We start from the raw sequence: 22,123 nt of genomic DNA, 5'->3' as shown, positions 1-22,123 counted from the left end.
AACTATACATAAAACAGTAATAATAATTGATGGAATGGATACTATTACGCAGCTTATAATCTTGTTAATTTCCCTTTTGAATTTGAAACGCCCTGCTAACAGATGCAAGAGAGATAACTTTGCATTGAACATAAAAACAAAATAGTATTGGCACAGAAACTATATTTTAGTTATTTTAAGGGTTTAATAATTTCTGATTTTTGAAGCATAACAATTTATTTTCTTATGGAAATTAAAAATAAAATCGAATTCTTCGTACGAGTGGTTTAAAAATAAACATTTTAATAATATTGAGGAGATAATGTAAAATAATGTATTAAAAAAGGTTGAATCGCCAGAAATTGGAGAAAACTTAAACAAAAATAATGAAAAGTTTGCTAATTTAATGAGAAATTAAGTCTGTGTAATGTGTATCGAATTTTAATTAAGTAGGTATATTTTAAAACTCTATACAAAAAAAAATACAAGTATTAATTTTGTTTTGAAAACTGTTTTTAACTCTATGTATAGCCGTATAGGGTATACTTGTATAACGAACAAAAAATGTGTATAATAGTGTAATATATTAGGTATGCAGTGTATTTAAAACGTCTATGTCTCGTTAACCATTTATAACTTTTAAAGGATCGTTCCCGCTTAAACGGTGCATAACTTCTATTGCAGCGAATATAAATACTAAAATGTACGAATTAAAACCATACACCAACAACTGCAAACGGTACACATGTAAACGTTAACGATATTACGCTCGTATGGTCATAGTGAACACAATGCATTTATTACGGCTGAAAAGTATATATATATATATTTTTTAATAAATTCGGTTGAAAAATTGAGGATCTGAGCCGTAGGTACGACTCAGGTGGTGATCGGTCATAAATGGGTTTTCCAAACAGTTTGCATCATTGGTTTCAGAAGCGTAGAACACAAAGTATAATATTATATCGTGGGCGCAGTTTTAATAAAATTCCACCATATTATATAATATATTATATTACTTCCTTCTAAGTTTTACCAGAAAGCTTGATGATCTTATTGCACGTATTACCTATGGTTTCTTATGGAGATTTTTATTATACTTGGTTAGGCTATCTGAGTACTTTCAACATTTTATTTAATCGACTTTCAGCGATCTTGGAGGAAATATTTCAGACGATTGTATACGGTAAAAACTCGACTTTGAAAAGAAACACTAGGTTTGTGTATTTAAATCAGCCATAAACAAACACAAACATAATATAATACATTTTATTAAATAGTTCGCAGTGTGTTCTATACAGCAAGTCTTTCTCCGCACCACCCTCCACCAATATCATTCCCATCACACCCTATATAATTATATATATACATTATACACAACATGTATCTGTATTCTGTAAGGTGTATAATTATGTCATGGCTAATGCGCGTTTATCATTCTGTTGCTTGAAAATGTACACGGTCAGCTGAGGAACCAGATCCCTACCCATCAGCTTCCGGCCGACCTCTCCCGGTCTTTTCCCTCTTCTATGTACGGTCCATGCGGCTTTACCGATCTCCAAGTAACGTTTTAATTATTCACATCAGCGACGTAATAAATCGCGTGTGGCTGTTGCTTAATCGGTTGTTGCGGTGTCCCGAAAACGGACGACGGCCGTTTGCGACGGACAGTTCACTAACTCATACCGTCCGCGCTAACTCAATTACATCCTCGCTGACCGTTTCCCGACCGCCATTTTCCTCTCAACCCCCTTAACCCGGACCAGACTTTCGGCCCGACGCTGCAGCATATATTATATACCGCGGTTAAGGGTACAGGGAACGGCAGAGTTGGTTGTAGCTGGTGAAGGACGACGGTCGGGACTCATCGCGAGGGTAAGTCGAGGAGTGCATCGTGTAATAATATAATAATATAATATCACATAATATAGGTACATTAATCTAACCTATGCAATATGCATATCAACACATAAACACACACAGCACATGTGCATAATAATATATATATCATTACGATAACAGTCGGACTGTTTAGATTGTTATTATTATTTGATGATGCGGTGGTTGTGATGTATGACCATAATAATAATATAATGACAGTCACGTCTCGTCGTCATATCATAATTATTTTATAAGTCCAGTTGGGTTTCCACTGAGTCACATTATAACATAATATTATACTTTTATACTTATTATTTTCAGAAAATTGAATATGTATTATATGATTTTTGTTTTTACTGCACGAATGGTTTATATATAAATTAGAATTATTACATTTATTTAATGAAATAATACATACCCTCAGGTATATAGGTAAATATACAATTTAATATAATTAAAATCCATGTCAATGTATTACCTATTATATATTATATTGTATTTGTTTATGTGCCTATATTAAATAATAACAAAAAATCGTCTAGCCGTTTTAATATCTATATTTGAATTTTTCCGAATAAAATGTAATTTAAAATCCTTTGTGAAACCATTTAATTATACTTTTTCCGAATGAATAGACTGAATAAAACAATAATTATAATTGCCGTTATAGACTTTAATTAATCGGATATGTCACAACCAACCGTTGATGTACTATATATATTCAAAATAATGTTGTAGAATAATATGTCAATGCAACCGACAGTTCAAAAATTAATTATTAATATTGTACAAAAATTACCAACGACGGTGCTACAATAAAATAATACGGTTTAATAAATGGTTATCAAAGCCCTCCCGAATGTTTTAATTACATCACGAGTGGATGATATTATTTCCAATGCAAATTGAAAACACTGTTAACGTCTCTACGAACAAATTTAATTATAATATATCCATAGTTGACATTTTGTGATGAATAGGGAGGATTTAACACATACCTACACCGATAACATAATGTCGCAGTTATGAATATATATATATATTAATTATAATAATTTTTTTTCCATCTGAGGATAATAATAAATAACGGAGAATAAATAACATAACATAATATTATTTTCCATCTTATCACATTATTGAGTATATTATATCCATGTATAGCCATGTAGGTACAGTGAATACAATTGAACGAAAGTGGATAAACGACGTTTGATACACATTATACGGCCAATCCAAAGTTAATTACCGAAATATGCTAAAAGTGCTATGTAAATTCTAATATCAACAATCGCTTTAAAAAAAATTATACTTTAAAAGCATAATTGAAGTGACATTAGTTTATTGTACTGAGACACTTTATTATATGTAATAATTATGTAAACTATTTCGAATAATATGTATGCACGATATACGTAAACATAAATATATTATATTTATACTTCTAAATACACAATTTTAGGGGTGGCGTTATGAAATATGGCTTACTACACGATTCGACTTTCCTATAGTACGGGTTCTGCCAAACTAGATAATATAGTACTGTACAATATTATACCAATACATCTGTTGATAATATTATCGTGAGTACGATACATACGGATTATAAAGGTACGACGGAAGGTACTCTCGTCGATCAGTGTTTTTGCATTTTGGCCAAATCTATCTTATAATATCATATGACAACACCGTAACAACTCGCTCATAGTTTGAATTCGACAACAACAACATCCCGCGGTTTACAACAACCGCAATATACGGCTGAAAACAGTGAAAACGAACTGGGCAGCACTATAATAGTAGCAAGATGTCGCATTAATTACAACGCTACTACAAAAGCCACCTTAGACTTTATGCGGGTATTGAATATTGATGGAGCCGATGCCAATCCGACATGTGATAAAATAATGAAGACGGAAAAGGGACCAACTCACTCTGTTCGCATCCTACCAGTTATAAACTACGCGGTCTAACCTCCCGATCGCGTTCGCCTTTGCCTCAAGAAAACTCTCTCAGCTCGAGAGATTTGGAATATATTATATCCAATTAGGTTTAGAGTTTCCACTCTCAATTTCATTGATAAAATATGATAAACAGTATCAATTATTAATTATTATATGAATCTATAATATCCTCAGAGTCTAAGGACTAAGACTCTTATTGTACCGGTTTCCCCTTTTAAATTTTTTATTTGATTTTAGATTTATTAATGAAATATTACAATATTATCTGATAAAAACATATTACTGCAATATAATATTATGTTTTGTTAGTTTTGTATTTATAATATTATTGTGTTATAAGTTTGATCAAATGTCTACATACCATTACGGTACCTACGTAAATATCGCTTTTAAATATATTCTTTTAATTTATCAATTTATATTGTATATGAATTATATTTCGTTGTAAAATCAGGAAGTTAAGTAAAATGATGTTTCCATATTGTGGATATGTATATCATTCTTATTGAAAGTAAAATAGGAAATTGGCCGGATTGATAACGCCCTGCGCATGAAACTTTGCAAAGTTAACGAATGCTCATATTCATATGAAAAAGATTTACATATTTTACGATATTATAACATTTTAAAAGGTTAGGTTACTTTTCCGACTTAAACACATTTTAATATTGAAGAAAAAATATTCGATGGAGGAGCTGAAAATTTATCAAATAATAATAACCTCTTTGTCCGCACAAACATTACCCAAAACAATTTTTTTTAAAAAAGACTGTTGTATAATTTTGCTGTATTATTATAATATATATTAAATTGGATAAACAACGTATAACCACGTTTATTGTACCTTTACATCTAGGGTCGCAGGGGCGATGCGATACGGGAGATGTTTGTCGATCGTAACGACGACGTATATATATTATTTATTGTAACCGTCCGCGGCGGTCGCTGAGAACGAAGAGCAGCATTTCTTGATCGTTCCCCTGGGCGCGTTTACCGGAACGGTGGCCATACGTACCTACAGTAAAAGTGCGTAACGATCTAATGACAGAAGACGCGTACAATATACGTCCTATCGTACCTACAGCTACGACGAACATGGCGAAGTATAACAACAGTCCCTGAAGGTATTGCTCTGCAATGGAGGACCGGATTTCCGGTGCGTAGTTTTTAAAAACTTTACTCGATTATACAATATAAGACGAAAACCATAGCGTCACGTCCCCTTTAGTACATGGCATCTGTGCGCAATGCCACTTCATAGTGTTCATACATATAACATATTACATATACCATGTAATACACATGTAATACACATAGAAAATGTATATTACATATAATGTCCATTCCACAGATACCGCTCGTACGAATTTCAGTTCGCTGTGTTCTCAGAAATAATAGCTATTTCACTCAATTACAGCGAGGTTATCTCTCTATCTGTAGATATATAATGATATATTAATAAATAGAACGTTTCTGACACTACTGCAGTGTGCAAAGACCGAGGAAAAGGTACAAGAAAAAAGGCCTGACGCTGTTTCATTCGTATATGTCGGTTATAATATAATATATATAAGCAAGTATCGCCGCAACAAAAGGTTTCGGTTTTCATCTTTCTCTCACATTTTTTTAACGTTCTTTACTTAGCGACGTAACCAGTCGTTCAAGACAAACGACCGTTTTTTTACCCCACGCTTTACCCCCACACTGCGAGCAGTCTTCAGCATTTTGTTGGGGTTGAATTCTCGCAATCTTGGCTCGTCGAGTTAATTCACCAAAGAAATCTAATTACCTGTTAAAGTCGCAGTCTATGTTTTTTCCCCTCCGCCGCGCCGTTTCATTTATTATAATATAATTTTGTATTTTTTTTTAACGAGTAAACAATGGCGTATTTTTCTTTTTTTTTTTATTATTTATTTTACCAAATAATTACGTAATAACTTGGAAAAGAGCATTATTACAGAAACAAAAAAGTGTATGTATATATTATATAGTTCACAATAAAGTAAACATTTTTTTTTAGTATTGTTTTAACAACAGATTGTAAAAATTAAACGAACAACTTTTTTTTAATTAATCTTTCAGGCTTAATAATAACCACTCTACACTGAAGTTAAATTAGAAATATTTTTCTCAAAACACTTTTTTCAACCTTCTATATGTATATCACGAGATTCGTTTTTTCTTTTTTTCCATACTACATTTTATAAAAGTTCTGATAAATTATTGTGGCGCCGTTTAAAACTATTTATGAAGACATCTTGAAATTGTGTTTTAAATTTTTGTTTCATTTACGGATTACGAGTACACGACTTATCGACTTTAATTTGTTTTAAATGACTATAAACATAATATTATATATTACTGGATTATTCGAACGGAGTAAATTCGTATAAAATATTCATAATAATTATTATATAGCATAATAATATATACGCGAGCGTTACGGACAAAAATTGTGTACCTTATATACCCATCGTCTACGGCACGGATTACAGACATTTTGCGTCCTGTATAATGCCAAGAATTCAGAATGCAAACCCCACCGTGACTTGGCCTCGGTGGCAACAGAGGTTGGTTGGCTGTCACTCGCCTGCCCTCGTGTTGCAGAGACACGCGGCGTGGCGCTCGATTATAATATATACCTATATATATATAGGGAACGGAGAGTGAAGGGCTCCGCTGCTGCGTGATTCTGAACGATGAATTTCGGAATTTATACTCTCTGACGTAATAATGCTTTTGAACACGGTCAAGTAAATCCCGAGCACATAACTTTGTTGTTTAGCAATCTCTCCGCGGGAGAAACCCCGGGGGACACGGCGCAAAACTTCATACACATACACTATACACACACACACACACTGGCACACATAATTAAACCGACGTAAATACACGTGATAAGGATTGTTGCCATTAGTGGTAGTCGCCGGCGACAATGTCTTTAGCGAAACGCGTATTTCCAACCCCCTCAGGGTGTTCGCCGTTCGGATTAATTTTCTCGGACCGGCAGCAAACGACGACGATGGCTCGCGGCCGCGGTAATGTTTGAACTCAAAATACGTTTATACCGCCACGCCGTACTGCCTTCATCGAGCGAATGAATGAGTGAAGGGTTATTAATAATAATTTAATCATACGACATGGAGTACTTGCTACACATATTGTATCACAAGGAATTTGTCCCGACGTATGTGCAACGAAGACCGATCATAACAAGATATATTATGTGTATACCTAGCTATATTCTGTATTCACAGCTTTGAAGCGATGATCAATGGATTCGTATATTATACTCCTGGACGAGAATATTATCATTAAACGAATCCTCTTGGTAAATTATATCGAATTAAGCGAATTGTCGTATCCATACTATAATTATGTTATACTAAAAGATACTGTCGGACGATGATAATAATAATTTACCAAGGTCTTACTTGGATTTTACAAATCTACATGACACAATTTATAATAAACACATTACACTATATAATATTATGATAACGTAAATACAAAAATGTCCGCATAACAGTTGAGAAGATGTGGTTTATGGAAATTGCTTATCCCTTCAAGGAATCGGCGAGAATAATGTTGACTGATTAGTGATTTGTGACTTACCTTAACGAGCAGTGTGGAGCGTATAATCCTCGGAAGACGGGTAACTCGATTCGCCGGATCAGAGTGTTCTATACACTATACTTCTATAAAGTACACGTACAAGAATCATATCGCCGGAATGTCATCGAAAAGCACACCACTATAATTAAGTTATTAATAATAATATTAAATGGTGACTCGGAAGCAGTGAGCTTTCATTAGACCAAAAACAACGAATGAAAAATAGAAAAAAAATGATACAATGAAAAATAGCAGTGGTTACCCAATCTGCATAACCGCAAGTAAAGCGCATTAGTTTCCGCAAAAACAGGTATACCTACTTAAATACCTATTTCAATAACATTTGGTATCACTGTTTTTTTTTTTGTGAAACGATATACTATATTAAAATAAATGCAGAATGCGTGTATTCGGCTTTTCTATTTCAACCATTGACACAAACTTAATTTGTAGTTCGGTACTATTATATAGCACTAAACAATTACAATGCTCATAATATAAAAAATAAACGATTGACAACGTGCAGCTGTATATACAACACTGAAAATACATCATAATATTATAATAAGTAATGCCTAATTATCTAATTATGAACATCGAACAAGCAAAACCGATTTAATCTACCTATACAGGAGGTATGTATACAATAATTGTTTAATCGTGCATAAACTAAAAACAACAGAAGAAAAGTCGTCCACAATAACGTACACCTCGATCGTACGTTCGATCCCTACGCGTTTTCCTGCTCAACATAATATTATAAATCTATGGGTGTATCAGGTATCTGCACCCTCGACGGTTGTAATGTTACGCGACCGGGGGTAGCAGTAGCAGATAGGGATGGGACCGACGTCATCCACACCGTCGACGTCGTTTACAACGCTAATTAAAACATTTTTGAGCCTTTAACAACACACCGGCGGCGGCACGTGTATTCCTTTGTGCGCGTACAGGTATACACAATATACACATAAGCACAGACACACACACACACACACACACACACACACACACACACACACACACACACACACACACACACACACACACACACACACACACAAATATAATATTGTAGTACTCAGGGCGCACTTACCTCCATCGTACTACCACCACTCCCACACCCGGCTGCCAGTGTCAAGAGAGAGAGAGAGAGAGAGAGAGACGATGGATATAACACACTCACGCAAGCATTCTGTTTTGTTATTATTATTTTCCACAGCCTAAAACCCACCTCCAGCGCTTTATCTGATAAACTAATAATAATTCGCGCTTGTATATTATAATTTATAATATCATAATAATATAATACATATATCCACTGCCGACGTCGACGAACCCCTTCGCGAGAGTCGTGCAGTTACTGTACACGTATGAATGCTCCTCACTTTCAACAAAAAACAAAAAAAGCAGATTTAACCTTAACGATATAGGTAGTGACGGCAACGCACAAGTATACATAATACACCTACAATGTGCCTACATCCGTATACACACAAAATACACATATACATATATACATGTACAGTGGCGCAGTAGGGGGGTGGGGCAACCGCAATTGCCCCGGTAGCACTTTTTTTCGGGACAGCAAATTGTACACGAATGTTGTAAGTTTTTTTAAGGGTGAGAAAAATCTCCACTTAAAAAAAATGTTGGTGGAGAAAAGAGGGCATTAAAAATAGTAGGTACACCCAGGGCAGCAAAATCATAGATTAGCATTGTAAATATCTATTATGCACTTGCAAAAATACCTATAAGCAAGTTGCAACTATATATAGTTTTAATTAATCATATTCTACGCCAACGGCCGGATAAGAGTGTGTCGTATAAATGTTTCTAGAGCATATAATATTAATAAATAAATATTATAATATCACGTGTATTAACGCGTGCGGAAGACTGAGTGAGGTTGCGTGCTCATTCAATGTTTCGTTACCGTTCCAAAAACAGTGGGTGCAATTTAATTTACGTTTTTGGACTTGAGAAGAGAGAGTGAGTTTTTAAATTAGTTTAAATAATAAATATTCATACCTATATAACTATAAACGATGTACCTATGATTATATTATTATGATGCCGTCGTCTTTCGAATGTCGTGCGCCTTCGCTTTTTTGTGTACTTAAACATTTACACCCCTTCGGCCCCGTATGGTGCGACAATCAACCGGCGGCAATGGCTTATCTGCAGTGCGCTGTTCACTTTACCGTATAATCTTTTGCAAATTATGTATTATCCTTTTCGTTCAAAACTGCCAGCGGTAGCCAGTACGAAAATCGTATTATAAAATTTCAACGTTAACATCAACACCTGATTTTCCCATATTTCTATACTACTATACGTATTGCAGTGGATAATATTGTATCATACGATGTGTGTTGTTCACCGTACTTACCTATAATATCTTACCTCCACTTATATAATATAATATATATAACAATAATTCTTGTCACCACGGTTAGATTAAATTTAAAATTATTTTTAAGTAATATTCATGTTGTTGGTCCATATTTTTGAATAAAAAAAAAATGTAAATGTACAATAACCTAATACAGTGAAAATTGGTTGTAATAAAGTCGATATTAATAAAACTTCACTTGAAAAACATTTAAACATTTAAAATGTAATATACCGGTGACCCAAAAGAAACAATAAACACTATATATTTATCATAGGTATTATAATTTATCTCTTGTTACAAAATCGGTTAAAACTTGAAACTAATTATTGATTTTTAAAAATGAGGTTCAAGGTCCCGTTATATATTTGTTATCAGTTACAACAATATCAACTTTTGGGGCATGGACCAGTTGCGCCTAAAACAATATTTGTATTTTAGGTCAGTATACCAATTGCGCCGCTTAAATTTTAGGTCAGTATACCAATTGCGCTGCTTAAATTTTAGGTCAGTACACCAATTGCGCTACTTATATTGTAGGTTCCTTATTTTTGCATGGGCATAATATGTAAGTTACTACACGGCGGAAAAAGTTACATATGAATATACACAGTAAATGTGCAACTTTTAACCTTTATTTTAGTCCAAAAACAGTCGTTGCCGATTTTAAACAAGCGATTCATTTTGTTGTTTAAAAAGTTTGGCCTTCAATAACTCTGGTAGGTTGTAGGTTTCATTTCACACAAGCTTAGTGGAGGAATATCCAAAGATATGGACTATAAGCTGAGTATAAAAACATAGATTCTGAAATAGGAAAATGGCTACATTTAATTTTTGGCTTGTCACTTTTTCCACACAATGAAGTGGAGGATGTTTTTATAAATGAATTAATGACAATTTAGCCAACGAATTCAAATGTTACTAAATTCACTGACTATATCGTTGAAAATGATATATCATCAACCTCTACATTCCCTCCCATACTGTGGGCATCGAATACAATAAGCTTTGAACGTACGTAACCTAACCTAACCAATGCATGTGAAGGTTTTCATCAAATTTTTATTCCTCACATCCAAATATTTTTGTCTTTCTAAAAGCGATTATAGAAACACAAACCAACACTTACCTATACTGCAATAAACAGTACTGAAGAAGATAAATATACACCAAACCGAGCGTATTTAGTGAAAAAAGTGGCCATAGAATCTATTATTGAGAAATACAAATCCGGAAAAATTACTTGCAAAGAATTTTTAAAACCAGTTTCTTATTATTACAGTAAAATATAAAAAACATTAAATGGAAACATAAATTGTAATTATATTTTTATATTTTTATGTATATTAATTATGTATTATTTACTTGTATCTATGTGTATAATTTGGTATAGATTTATATTGTACAATTATTATTAATATTAACGTGTATTTAAAAAATAATATAAACCCTGAAAACAACTGAGCGCAATTGGTCTATCAACCCAAAAAAAGACATAGCGCAATTGGCATATCGACCCAAAAAATACAGAGCGCAATTGGTATATCGACCCAAAAAAGACAGAGCGCAATTGGTATATTAAAAGGTCATTTTAAGCGCAATTGGTAAACTCCCAACTTTTGTACCAATCATTTTATTACATTGTGCTATTATATCTTATTATTTCGTATATTTCTAGTTACACACGGGCACATGGTTATAAAGAATTAATTGTATCCGTTCAATCGTAGCATACTAATTGTATTTTTTTTTAACTTTATTTCATTTTTATAGCTTTTACTCTTTTTGAAATTTCTATATTTTTAAAATATTTTTAACTTGACAAAAAATGTAATATACCATGTAGTTGAAAAATAAAAATATTAATTACTATATAATTGTATAAATGTGTATAGAAAATTGCTTACAAAAAATAATTGGTTACAACAAACAAATTAATATTCCCTACGGGCTTCGAGTTTGCCATACCCATTTTCACAGTGCGTACTATAGTAGTATACCTATTATTTATTTTAAATAAGTCATTACTACTTTGAGGGGGACCACGAGGGTAGAAATTCCCCCTTTGCGTTAAAAAAAAAAAAAATGTTTTGGTTAGAAGTGTATTTTTCTTTTAAAGTCATTTTAATTACCTTACAAACAAAAATTATAACATCGTTTGAATAAATAATTGTTGTTAACAATCATTTACAATATTATAGCTCGTAGTGTTATATCAAAATGGACTTATAAATCTGTCTTGGTATTTGGTAATATTCTATTTCTTATACCTCATCTGATCACGAATGTACGAAGTAAATGTGCAGAATTTATACATTTTAACTCGACCAATGTTTTTGACTTTATTTATTTTCGGATTGTTACCACGGCCACGTTATGTTTTTATTTTTTTTATGAATTCTTATACTGTTTAAACTCTAAAGTGAATCCACAAAATAATTCGATTTTCGAGTACAATAATTTTCCGCCAGGTACACATATTATGCGTACCTATAACTTGAAACTAATCCTGCATACTTGATTGGCACAATCGGTCATTATATTCCAACGACCCAACCTTTTAGATACTACCTATTATACATTACGATTTACGATATTATGATTTTTATAATACATAATTTACAAACGTCAAACACAACATATTAGAATACTTGAAAATGTTCGTTGATTACTAATTGTCAGTCTCGTATTTAATTACTATAAGCCATAATTTACCTACATGTCATGGAACGGCATAACTATACATTTTTCAGCACGAAATCGGCTTTTTAAATCACAGCATTACGGCGAGCTTAAATTATTATTATTAGCGTATATAGCTCTTTCGGAGTACACCGCACATTAAACACAGCCGAGAACTGCAGTATTGATCGGTTAAACAAGTTAAGTACATGCGATTATTTTAAGCTAATTAAAAACGTCTCCACAGCATAACGACTGCTATCATCTTTACGACCGAGGCCGTCGGATTAACAATTTCACCCTCACCTCCTCCCACCACAATCACCACAACCACCATCCCCACAAACAACGATATTATTATTATTATTATTGTACGCAATTTATGTAGTAGTCGGCGGCGGCGCCCGTACCTCTCATCGCTCTGCAGTTGTATATATACTGCTATTATCGGCTTGATAAATTGGTCTATAAACACCGCCACTGCAGTCGGGACTGTCGGGGTACAACAAAAACGCATACATATTTCGATTCCTGTTCGCGCTTGTCGTCCCCGCTACAACAGTTACGTGTACGCACGTCGCTGGTGCCCGTCGTGTTTTCACAACACACTATAATATAATACATATCATACACCAAAACACCACGGAGGCTCAACGTTTGAACGTACCATATAATAATAATTAATCAAACCTTGGCGAATAATATAATATAATATAATAGGTATTATAATATAACTATGGTAATGGTACAATTATATTTCGAGGCGATAAAACCAAGCGGTGCAGACAGCCGCATGCGTCCACCGCCGGCGTATGATTGATTCGCCGCTGCCGGAAACGCCAGAGAACTATATATATATGTATATCGTACACACTGCGTGTGTGAAAAAAAAACAAAACGAAAAATTATATAAAAGTTCACTCAATAACACGCGTCGCGGGTTAAGTGAAAAATGACCATCGGATTTCACCGCATGACAACCGTCTGGTGTGCATAAATCAACGACACGTCGTGTGTGTCACCCTTCGCGCAAGGGTCCGAAGGGGTTGTTGCCGAATACACCTGTGCGTGGCGAGCACGGCAGCCCTCTGTGGCTCTCACGCACAACTCCACTCGCCCCAGAGGGAACAACACAACTGCGAAAGAATACTAATCGATAGCTATTATAGACAAATTTATTATATTTTATAATCACCTATATCGGTTTTTTTTAAATATTTTTTTAAAAATAGGTTGATGATAACCACAACTGCAGTGGATAAATCTTTGTATGGCTTAGAACTGCAGCAGAGATACGCTTACATATATGTTTTATTACACGCACACTAAAAATAATATGATTATGTTAATCCGATAAATCATTAATATGTAAATTTCGATAATTTTCAAATGATTAATTATTCAAATTATCATTACAACCGATTAGAGTTAATTGAATAATTTGATAAACTTAACAACTAAAATTATGACAGTGATAGCTGTTATAACAGAACTATCAAAAGTGGGTGTATAATGTTCATTCATATAATATATTCTATTATACCTACCCTCGAAGACTTAAGTATGTATATTCAATCACTTGTAATGCGTTATTAAACTTTATTCAAGAACAACCACACGGCGTGGTGCACATTAATAAAATATATATTTTCTACGGGAAATTGATTTTCTACAATCAACATAGGCGTTTGTCATCAAATGATCAAACATAACATTAATTATACCGTAGTATTTGCATGGTATACATTTATATTGTATGTGTATAAGCGCAGTATATATTTAAGGTGAACCGAGTTCTAATATATCATTATCAAACCTTCTCTAATTGTCATTTGAAAATCACATTTTGCCTCAATTTATTTTGAAATCTGAATTGCTTTGTTTATACCGACACACCTAACCTACACGTTCTGGGGGGACTTTTGTTGTTTGTATACAACATTATTGTGAATTTAACATTCGTAAGATGTCTTGACACAAATCGCATCTATTTAAAAAAAATAAAATACAACCCCCTAATTTGTCACAGTTATCGCACATCGTACTTTTCGTAATAAGAAAAAAATATAATTCCCCTTCTCCATTACTACAAAGTTTTTTACATCCCCTTACAATATTTGTGTTTTGATATTCCGAACAGAGCTTTTATCTTGCCGGCAACAACAGGTCTTCCGGCTGAATACTAAATAAGGACACTTAAACGCATTAAAGTTGTCTTTCGAAAGAAATTCCATATTTTTGTCTCCCTTCCCGTCGGAAAAAAACGTTATTTGATATTGTTCTTAATGTTTCACGTCAAACTCGGCATACCAAATGTCTTTCGGTCTTTAAGCAAAACAAAAAAATAGGGACGTTGGGGTTTTTTTTTGATCCGATCGTAAAATAAAAAGAAAAGTAAAAACCACTGCGCCCGACAATATATATACATATATAATAAAGCCTATAAAAACTAAAACGTGAAAAAAACTCTTTACGTCTAGGTTCTGAAGAATAAAAAAAAAGCTACGCGGTGTCTGCGGGGTGAACTTTATAGTAGTTATACACAGCCGTCTGGATATATAATATTCGTTACTGCATTTTAAACCCCGAAAACTCATAAACCAAGCCATTCGAACACGATCTCTTGTGGTATTGTCGAATATCGCGGTATTGTTCATAAAACTAACCGGAAACGTCTAGGTATAATATATTTTATTTTTACGTGGTGGTACGTTTCTGTAAGTATAGATACGTCAAACCAATGAAGTATGATACTCGGTATCAGGTCAAAACTATATATTTAAAAAGAAAATAACGCACCCATCATAACTCTATTCTGTTAAGTTATATACTATGTGATTTTTTTTTTTAATTGTGTTTTTTTTACTTATGTTCTGCAGGAGTAAGATGACAATGGACGTCAAAGCCAGTCAAGTAGCAGCTAGCACGGCTACCAAGTCTAGTGCCAACGTTGGCGCTTCCGCATCGACGGGAGGACAAGAGTGTGCCGGATGCGGAAAACACATAACCGATAGGTATGGCACACTGCCTACGTATATGTTAAAATGATACACTGACAATATTATATTTAATTTTAAACAAAGTGAAAATATTGGCTCTTATCGCAGTTGTCCTAATATTATATAATACATTAATATGTGATGGCATAAAAAACGTTCAGCGTCCTCTATAAATATTGTGCATATTTTATGATTTTTATTTAATTTTTTTTTCGGCAGATTTCTGTTGAAGGCGCTTGATTTGTTTTGGCACGAAGACTGTTTGATGTGTGGTTGCTGCGGATGTCGACTGGGCGAAGTCGGATCTACCCTGTACACCAAGGCGAACATGATATTGTGCAAAAAGGATTACTTCAGGTATTAATGGCGGACACGTCACACACCGTATGATGCTATTACTGATTGACAGGTTTTACAGGATGTTTGGCAATAAAGGCATGTGTGCTGCTTGCTTCAAGGACATACCGGCGTTTGAGATGGTCATGAGGGCCCGTAGCAACGTGTATCACTTGGAGTGTTTCGCGTGCCAACAGTGCAATCACAGGTAATAATAAACCACTACAATAATATCGTATGTTTCGTGCCGTCGTGAAATTTTAGTGTATATATAGTATATACTGTTAGCATAATAATAATATTATTATTATACGTGCATCGCACACTGTCACGCCGTTATTTGTCGGGATTGCGGAGGTCAGGTGAAGCGAAGAATTTAGAATTCGTCAGCCAAAACATCCCCCACGGCAGCGGCATCGACACCAGCACCAGCATTGTATATATCCACGCGGGAATGGCCGGTTAGGATCGCCCTTAGGCATAGGCGTGCGCAGGGTTTTGTATCGGGTGCAGCATACATTTTAACCGGCCCTAATGAACAATAAGCAGCCCACTTATTTCCTTAATATATCCCCCCCTGAATTCTGTTAGCCCCATAGTGTAAAAATGTAATACTTAATACGTTCATATTATTATCACTTGTGTACCTGAATCATTATAAGGTATACCCTCCCACCATCCATATAAATTCATCACTCTATGACAATGCCTATTATGATAATAATAAATATAATAAATTGTAAATAAAAAATAATATTAATAATATTTTTATGTAATTTAATATATTATTCTATACTTTTATAAATATATTTAACAATTTACAATATAAGTCTGCGATTACTAGGAAGCAAATGTTTAAATTCATCAATTACATCATTTAAGTCAATACCAGTTAAAAGTTCTTGTTCTACAAACAAAAATAGAAGTGCATCCAATCTTTCTTGTGACATAGTATTTCTCAATTTGTTTTTTACAATGCTGAGTTTTGTAAAACTACGTTCACAGCTACAACTAGTCACTGGAATTGTCACAAACATTTTAAGACAGTGAAAAAAATTTTTAAAAATGTCATGTCTACCATACTGTTTTAACCAATCGAGCCATTTGTGTACAGAACCTGAGTTGGTACCTTTTGGTGTATCTTCAGTAGATCTCAAAAGATTAACTTCACAACATAAATCATCAGCAGAAATTGAAAAATATGTGTATAATATTTTATATGTTGAAGTTTCACTTTCATCATCTAGGTTGACTAATAGACCAATAGCATTGATTACATCCAATGTATCTTGTTTGAATCTTTCTTCTAATCCATTAAGAAGTACATCCAAATTTGAATAAAATACCAAAATTCTCATTTCATCATATTTATTTTTAAATATATGTTGTGTTTCAGATTTATCTTCTAGTTTTTTAGAAATTTTTCTTGTTTTTACTTCAGGTATTTCAATATCCATTTCATAGCACATTTTTTTTGTATTTTCAAACATTGATTTAAAATGTTGAGAGTCATTCCGTAATGAAATCAATGACTGCTTGAGTGTTTTAATTATCATAACTGCAGTTAACAATTCTAAATTTGGTGTTTGTAAGGCAGAACTTACTTTCAAAACTAGCTGTAAGATAACTTGCATCATATTTAGACAAAATATGAAATTAAAAGTTTGAAGTTGATGTAAAAGACCTTGGCCTTTTGCCCGCATTTCAGGAATTGAACAATTTAAATTGATTGTTTTTAATGCTTGAAGTATTGCACCATAATTATTTTTTATTGCATTTACGGCTTCTGCACGGCAAGCCCATCTGGTAACGGAACAAGATTTTAATGTTTGCACGTGAGCACCATTTTCTTTAGCTATTTTTTCAAATATAGCATGACGCATGGGACTCCCTTCAATAAAAGAGTAAACAAATTGAACGGTTCCAAGAAAATCAAATAAAACTCGATTTTGGTTAGGATTTTTATTGCTAGATTTGTCACAAATAGAGTCAATTAGAGATAAATTTAAGCAATGCGCATAACAGTGTACATACAAAATTTTACTATTTTCTTCCTTACATTTTGCCTGAACACCAGAAATACTACCAGCCATTGTTGCCGCCCCATCAAAACACACAGAAACAACTGAACTCCATTCTAATTTTATTTGATCTTTGAGAACATCAGTTATTGCTTGAAAAATAGAATCTGCATTAACTGATATCATACGTTTTAGTACCAAAAATGTTTCAACAGGTCGATTAGTCATAGAATTAAAATGTCTTATTACAATTGATAATTGCTCGTGATGTCCAACATCAGATGTTTCATCAGCAATTATTGAAATATATGATTGATTTAATGAGTTATAAATTTTTTTTTTAAGAACATTATGAATTGAAAAAATAATATCGTTTTGAATCCTGTTACTAGTGTATTGAGCGTTTTTTGGTCCAAAATCAATGTGATCTTTTAAAACAACATCATATTTACTTAATACTTGGATAAACTCTCTGAATAAACCTTTTTGATGACTATTAATACTTTCATCATGACCACGGAATGGCCGCCCACCTTTGGCAAGACAAATAGTTATATCAACTAATCTTTCCATTAATTTTCTGTTTTTCAAACGTTCAGCCTCCCTTGTTTTAAGACATACTGTTTTATTGATATCAATTATTTCATCAATTGACTTAGAATTTTTAAAATGAACCAGAGATTTTGTACTATTAATATGTGCTTTAGATAAATTATGTCTCTTAAACATATGAAGTGCTCGGTACCAGCCTTTAAAACCAGTTGTGGAAAAAGTTAATTCCAATTGCGAAGAATTGTTTTCATTTCCACTGAAACAGCGGCATGGAAAACAAAATGCAGCATCAGCTGCTGGACTATATTCAAGCCAATCATATAAATCATACCATGATTTCTGAAATGAACGCATACAACTACCTTGTTTTTGCCTTGGAAATATTTCTAAAATTGGACGATAAGGACCTTTGCCTATACGTTCATTAAATTCAAGTCGATTAGATGAAAGAGGGTTTATTGGATCATCTACATGTATCAATATCTTATTCTTTATCAATGATAAAGAACATGATTCAATACTTTCAGCTAAAAAATAAAAACATATATATTATTAGTATATTTAGTTTTCATACATAATTTATCAATATTATGTTTAATTTATTACCTGCATCTATACATTCAGAACTGTTTAACTCTAACTCTAACTCTGACGATGGAAGTAAATCATTGTCTTCATAATCACTAGTTTGTGTATTAAATAAAACGTTTGATGGTGTACAGCCTTCATGCGACAAAACTTTTGTATTTTGATCATCTGTTAAGAAAACATGAAAATTCATTTAAATTTCAAATAGGTAATAGTTTTCACAAAATAAATTGTTAAGTAGGTATAGGAATGACTTAAAATGGTATTATCAAACAAGGTTAAATAGAAAAAATTTGGTAAATATAAATAAAGAATATAATAAATTATCATAGCTTAAGCGTGGTGTATTTTATCTGTGATTATAGGTGCATAAAGATACAACTTTATAAAATTACTTGTTGTTATAATGCTAATATTAATCACTTACCTGCTATTAATTCTTTTATTTCTGTTTTTTTTTTATTTGAAAAAAAATCATTTATCTTGTGGCACTTTTCACTAGTCTTCAACAGTAACAGTTTTTTTTTTGCACGAACTTTTTCCTGACCACCGAGTCGTTTACTCGACATGATATGAAAAATTAAAATAACTAAGTAACAAGTAACAGAACACTAAGACGAGGTCCAATTTGAAATAAGACTGCAGACTGCAGTAACAGCGAAATATCGTTATTAAATTACAAATTTAATATAACAGTCAATTAGATTATGTGAATATGTGATCTGATTATAAGTTTATAACTAATTATGGTCATTATGGACATTCATTGCGTTTTCGTATCGCTGGCCGCTACACTGGTTGGATGGTTAATGCGCTATTGTTATTATTGTTGTGTCTGTTTTTGTAATCTAGTGTGTACGTCGAATTTCTCCAATATTACCCATCTATTTTTAGACTTGTATTGATAATATAGTATTTTTTTTTTCATTTGAATAACACTAAACATATTTTATATTTTATTTATAAACTCAATATGTTTAAAATTATTCATTCCATGTATAATATTATACATTTCAAATAAATATCTACCAGCCCACTAAATCCAAAATAAATTGTCAGGTGCAGCGAAAGCAGCATTCGCTGCACCCGTGCGCACGCCTATGCCCTTAGGCCGTACGACTAATCCACTGCGATTAGTTATCCAAACAGCCCTCGGATGCAAGACCCGATATACAGGAGATAGGAACTATTTCCGTGGTGATCCGTGATTAAACGTTCTGACCCGCCCTCAAACGAATTATTCGTATTAAGCGGCGCGGACGATATTAATGTCGATGAATTACAGTGTGTTTGATGTGGAATTCAAGAATAAGTACAGTTTATACTCGGGGCTTGGGAGTCTATACCCGTAAAATAACATTCCACGTATTATAATTATTCGGTCGTTTATCCATATATTATAATATATAAACGCGATATACAATGCTTGTGGTGTTTAATGATTGTATAATTCCTGGAGGTTTCGCAAATAATTCAAATTTTCAGTCATATCAATATTTCAATATCCATAATATTATTATTACTATCGTAGTATGTGTCCACTGTGACAAATGTATATATTATATATTACTACACATCGCAGTCGAAAACTAAGAGAGAGAAACTAGTATACTACTATATTATACTACTATAAATATATATGTGTGTGTATGTGAGTATTTTTTTTATATTTATGTACTAGAAGCAAAAAATTCGGTGAGTTTTCAAACTTTTGACGACGACCGCGTAGTATGGAAAAAGTTTACTTTCGAATGATTTATAACAAAGGGGAAAATCGCTTTTCAACCCAAAAAACAACAACAATTTTTAACCTCGAAAATCGCAAAATATAATATTATATGTATCATATTTTGTACGAAAACTCTAAGCTATGACATTATATACGTGTGTAGTGTGTACCTGTATTTATGTGTAATAATAGAGTCAGAGCAGGAGGCGAGGCGTTAGCAAAAGTGTAAATGTTATATTATATAATATCATATGCTATACATTTTTTTTTAATTTAAAATTTTTTTTTGTAAAAGCTCTTAGTGCTATAAATGTATAATAGTTGTTCAAACCTCATGTGAAAACTTTCTTATTAGAAAAAAAATATTAACTCATTTTAACAAAAAAAAAAAAATATATTGTAACTTTATACTTATAAACGTTCCATAGCATAATATTATAATATATATATTACGCACGACGACTCACTAGTATACAATATAATAATATGGTCATCCGGATTAGCAATTAAATAACGTCCGCGATGATACGAACGCGGCACATGTACACATATTATTACATCGACGGTATAGAAATATGGCAACATGTGTGTGGCTAATTGACATGTGACACATACATAATATACAATATATATATATATTAAACTTTACGTCCAATATGTGAACGCGCGTACAACAATCGCGTATAACTGCAGCAGTGACGGCGGCAGTGGCAGTGGCAATTATGAGAAAACAATAACTCGTATATATATATATATATATATATACACATCTCCCACAACAATATTCCACCCCGTAACGCCTAAAGGGGTAGTTGCGCTACAATATTGTAATATTCGCATTGCCCGGCATTGTCACGGAGGAGGCGGCGGCTCTTTATTCCCTTTCACTCCAATTAATTAATACACACACACACACACACACACACCGGATGAACGCGCGGGGGTAGACGGTCATACTACTCTGCTGTGCTCGTCGTACACACACGAACGCACGCACACTGCCAGCGGATTAATTAAATTTCATCCCCAGATTCGGTAAACCCTGTGTAAACGATTCCTTTTATTCCGCCGCTCGGGCATTCCATCACCGCTTCGTCCGTCCGTTCCCGCTCGCCGTCACTCCGACCGTTCGCTTCTCTGCTCGCACTATACACATACATTTATACACCACCTTGTCACGGCGGATATTATATTTCAAAACGACGATGCACTGCCGTAGTCGCCCCCTACCCCACACCACTCGAGACTCGAACGTTATTCTATATATATCATATTATATTATATACTACCCCTTCCGGTGATAAAAACCCACTGCGAAAACAGTGGACGGCACTGGACGCCAAAAACTCCTGCTGTTGCACCGATGCACGCCAGTTGTATACATA

At 33.4% G+C, this 22,123-nt stretch overlaps 2 protein-coding genes and 1 long non-coding RNA gene across 6 annotated transcripts in view; 1 reads left to right on the top strand and 2 right to left on the bottom strand.

Annotated features, from left to right (window-relative positions):
• Nucleotides 1-8,309, bottom strand: part of LOC111030784 — a 42,100-nt gene extending 33,791 nt beyond the window's left edge. Inside the window, exon 1 of the long non-coding RNA XR_002604133.1 lies at nucleotides 7,437-8,309. This is a non-coding gene — a long non-coding RNA (uncharacterized LOC111030784). The remainder of the gene's footprint in view (nucleotides 1-7,436) is intronic.
• LOC111030783 (LIM domain transcription factor LMO4.2-like) overlaps nucleotides 1-22,123 on the top strand; it is a 71,706-nt gene that overhangs the window by 34,970 nt on the left and 14,613 nt on the right. For 3 of the 4 annotated variants that reach the window (XM_022310453.1, XM_022310455.1, XM_022310456.1), the window contains 3 exons: nucleotides 15,393-15,527; nucleotides 15,732-15,869; nucleotides 15,922-16,056. In XM_022310453.1, coding sequence (XP_022166145.1) covers nucleotides 15,393-15,527; nucleotides 15,732-15,869; nucleotides 15,922-16,056 — 408 coding nt within the window. The remainder of the gene's footprint in view (nucleotides 1-15,392; nucleotides 15,528-15,731; nucleotides 15,870-15,921; nucleotides 16,057-22,123) is intronic. The other variant, XM_022310454.1, reaches the window with a different exon arrangement.
• Nucleotides 16,327-20,096, bottom strand: LOC111030782 (zinc finger MYM-type protein 1-like). The gene is made up of 3 exons (XM_022310452.1): nucleotides 19,437-20,096; nucleotides 19,028-19,177; nucleotides 16,327-18,948 (listed from the first exon to the last, which is right to left on the bottom strand). The coding sequence occupies exons 1-3, from the start codon at nucleotides 19,576-19,578 to the stop codon at nucleotides 16,667-16,669; spliced, it is 2,574 nt and encodes an 857-aa protein (XP_022166144.1). The 5' UTR covers nucleotides 19,579-20,096; the 3' UTR covers nucleotides 16,327-16,666.

Source organism: Myzus persicae, unplaced genomic scaffold (assembly GCF_001856785.1).
Source record: "Myzus persicae strain clone G006 unplaced genomic scaffold, MPER_G0061.0, whole genome shotgun sequence".
Lineage (NCBI taxonomy): Eukaryota > Metazoa > Arthropoda > Insecta > Hemiptera > Aphididae > Myzus > Myzus persicae.
Note: the sequence above shows the minus strand (reverse complement) of the source record. Positions and strands in the feature narration are given on the sequence as shown.

What these genes read in the sequence shown, in the direction of transcription:
- LOC111030782 (XM_022310452.1), bottom strand. Translation starts at nt 19,578, where the DNA reads ATGTCGAGTAAACGACTCGGTGGTCAGGAAAAAGTTCGTGCAAAAAAA. An exon ending in AATAAAAGAATTAATAGCAG is followed by an intron (nt 19,178 to 19,436) that starts GTAAGTGATTAA and finishes TTTTCTTAACAG; the next exon opens with ATGATCAAAATACAAAAGTT. An exon ending in TTCTGAATGTATAGATGCAG is followed by an intron (nt 18,949 to 19,027) that starts GTAATAAATTAA and finishes TTTATTTTTTAG; the next exon opens with CTGAAAGTATTGAATCATGT.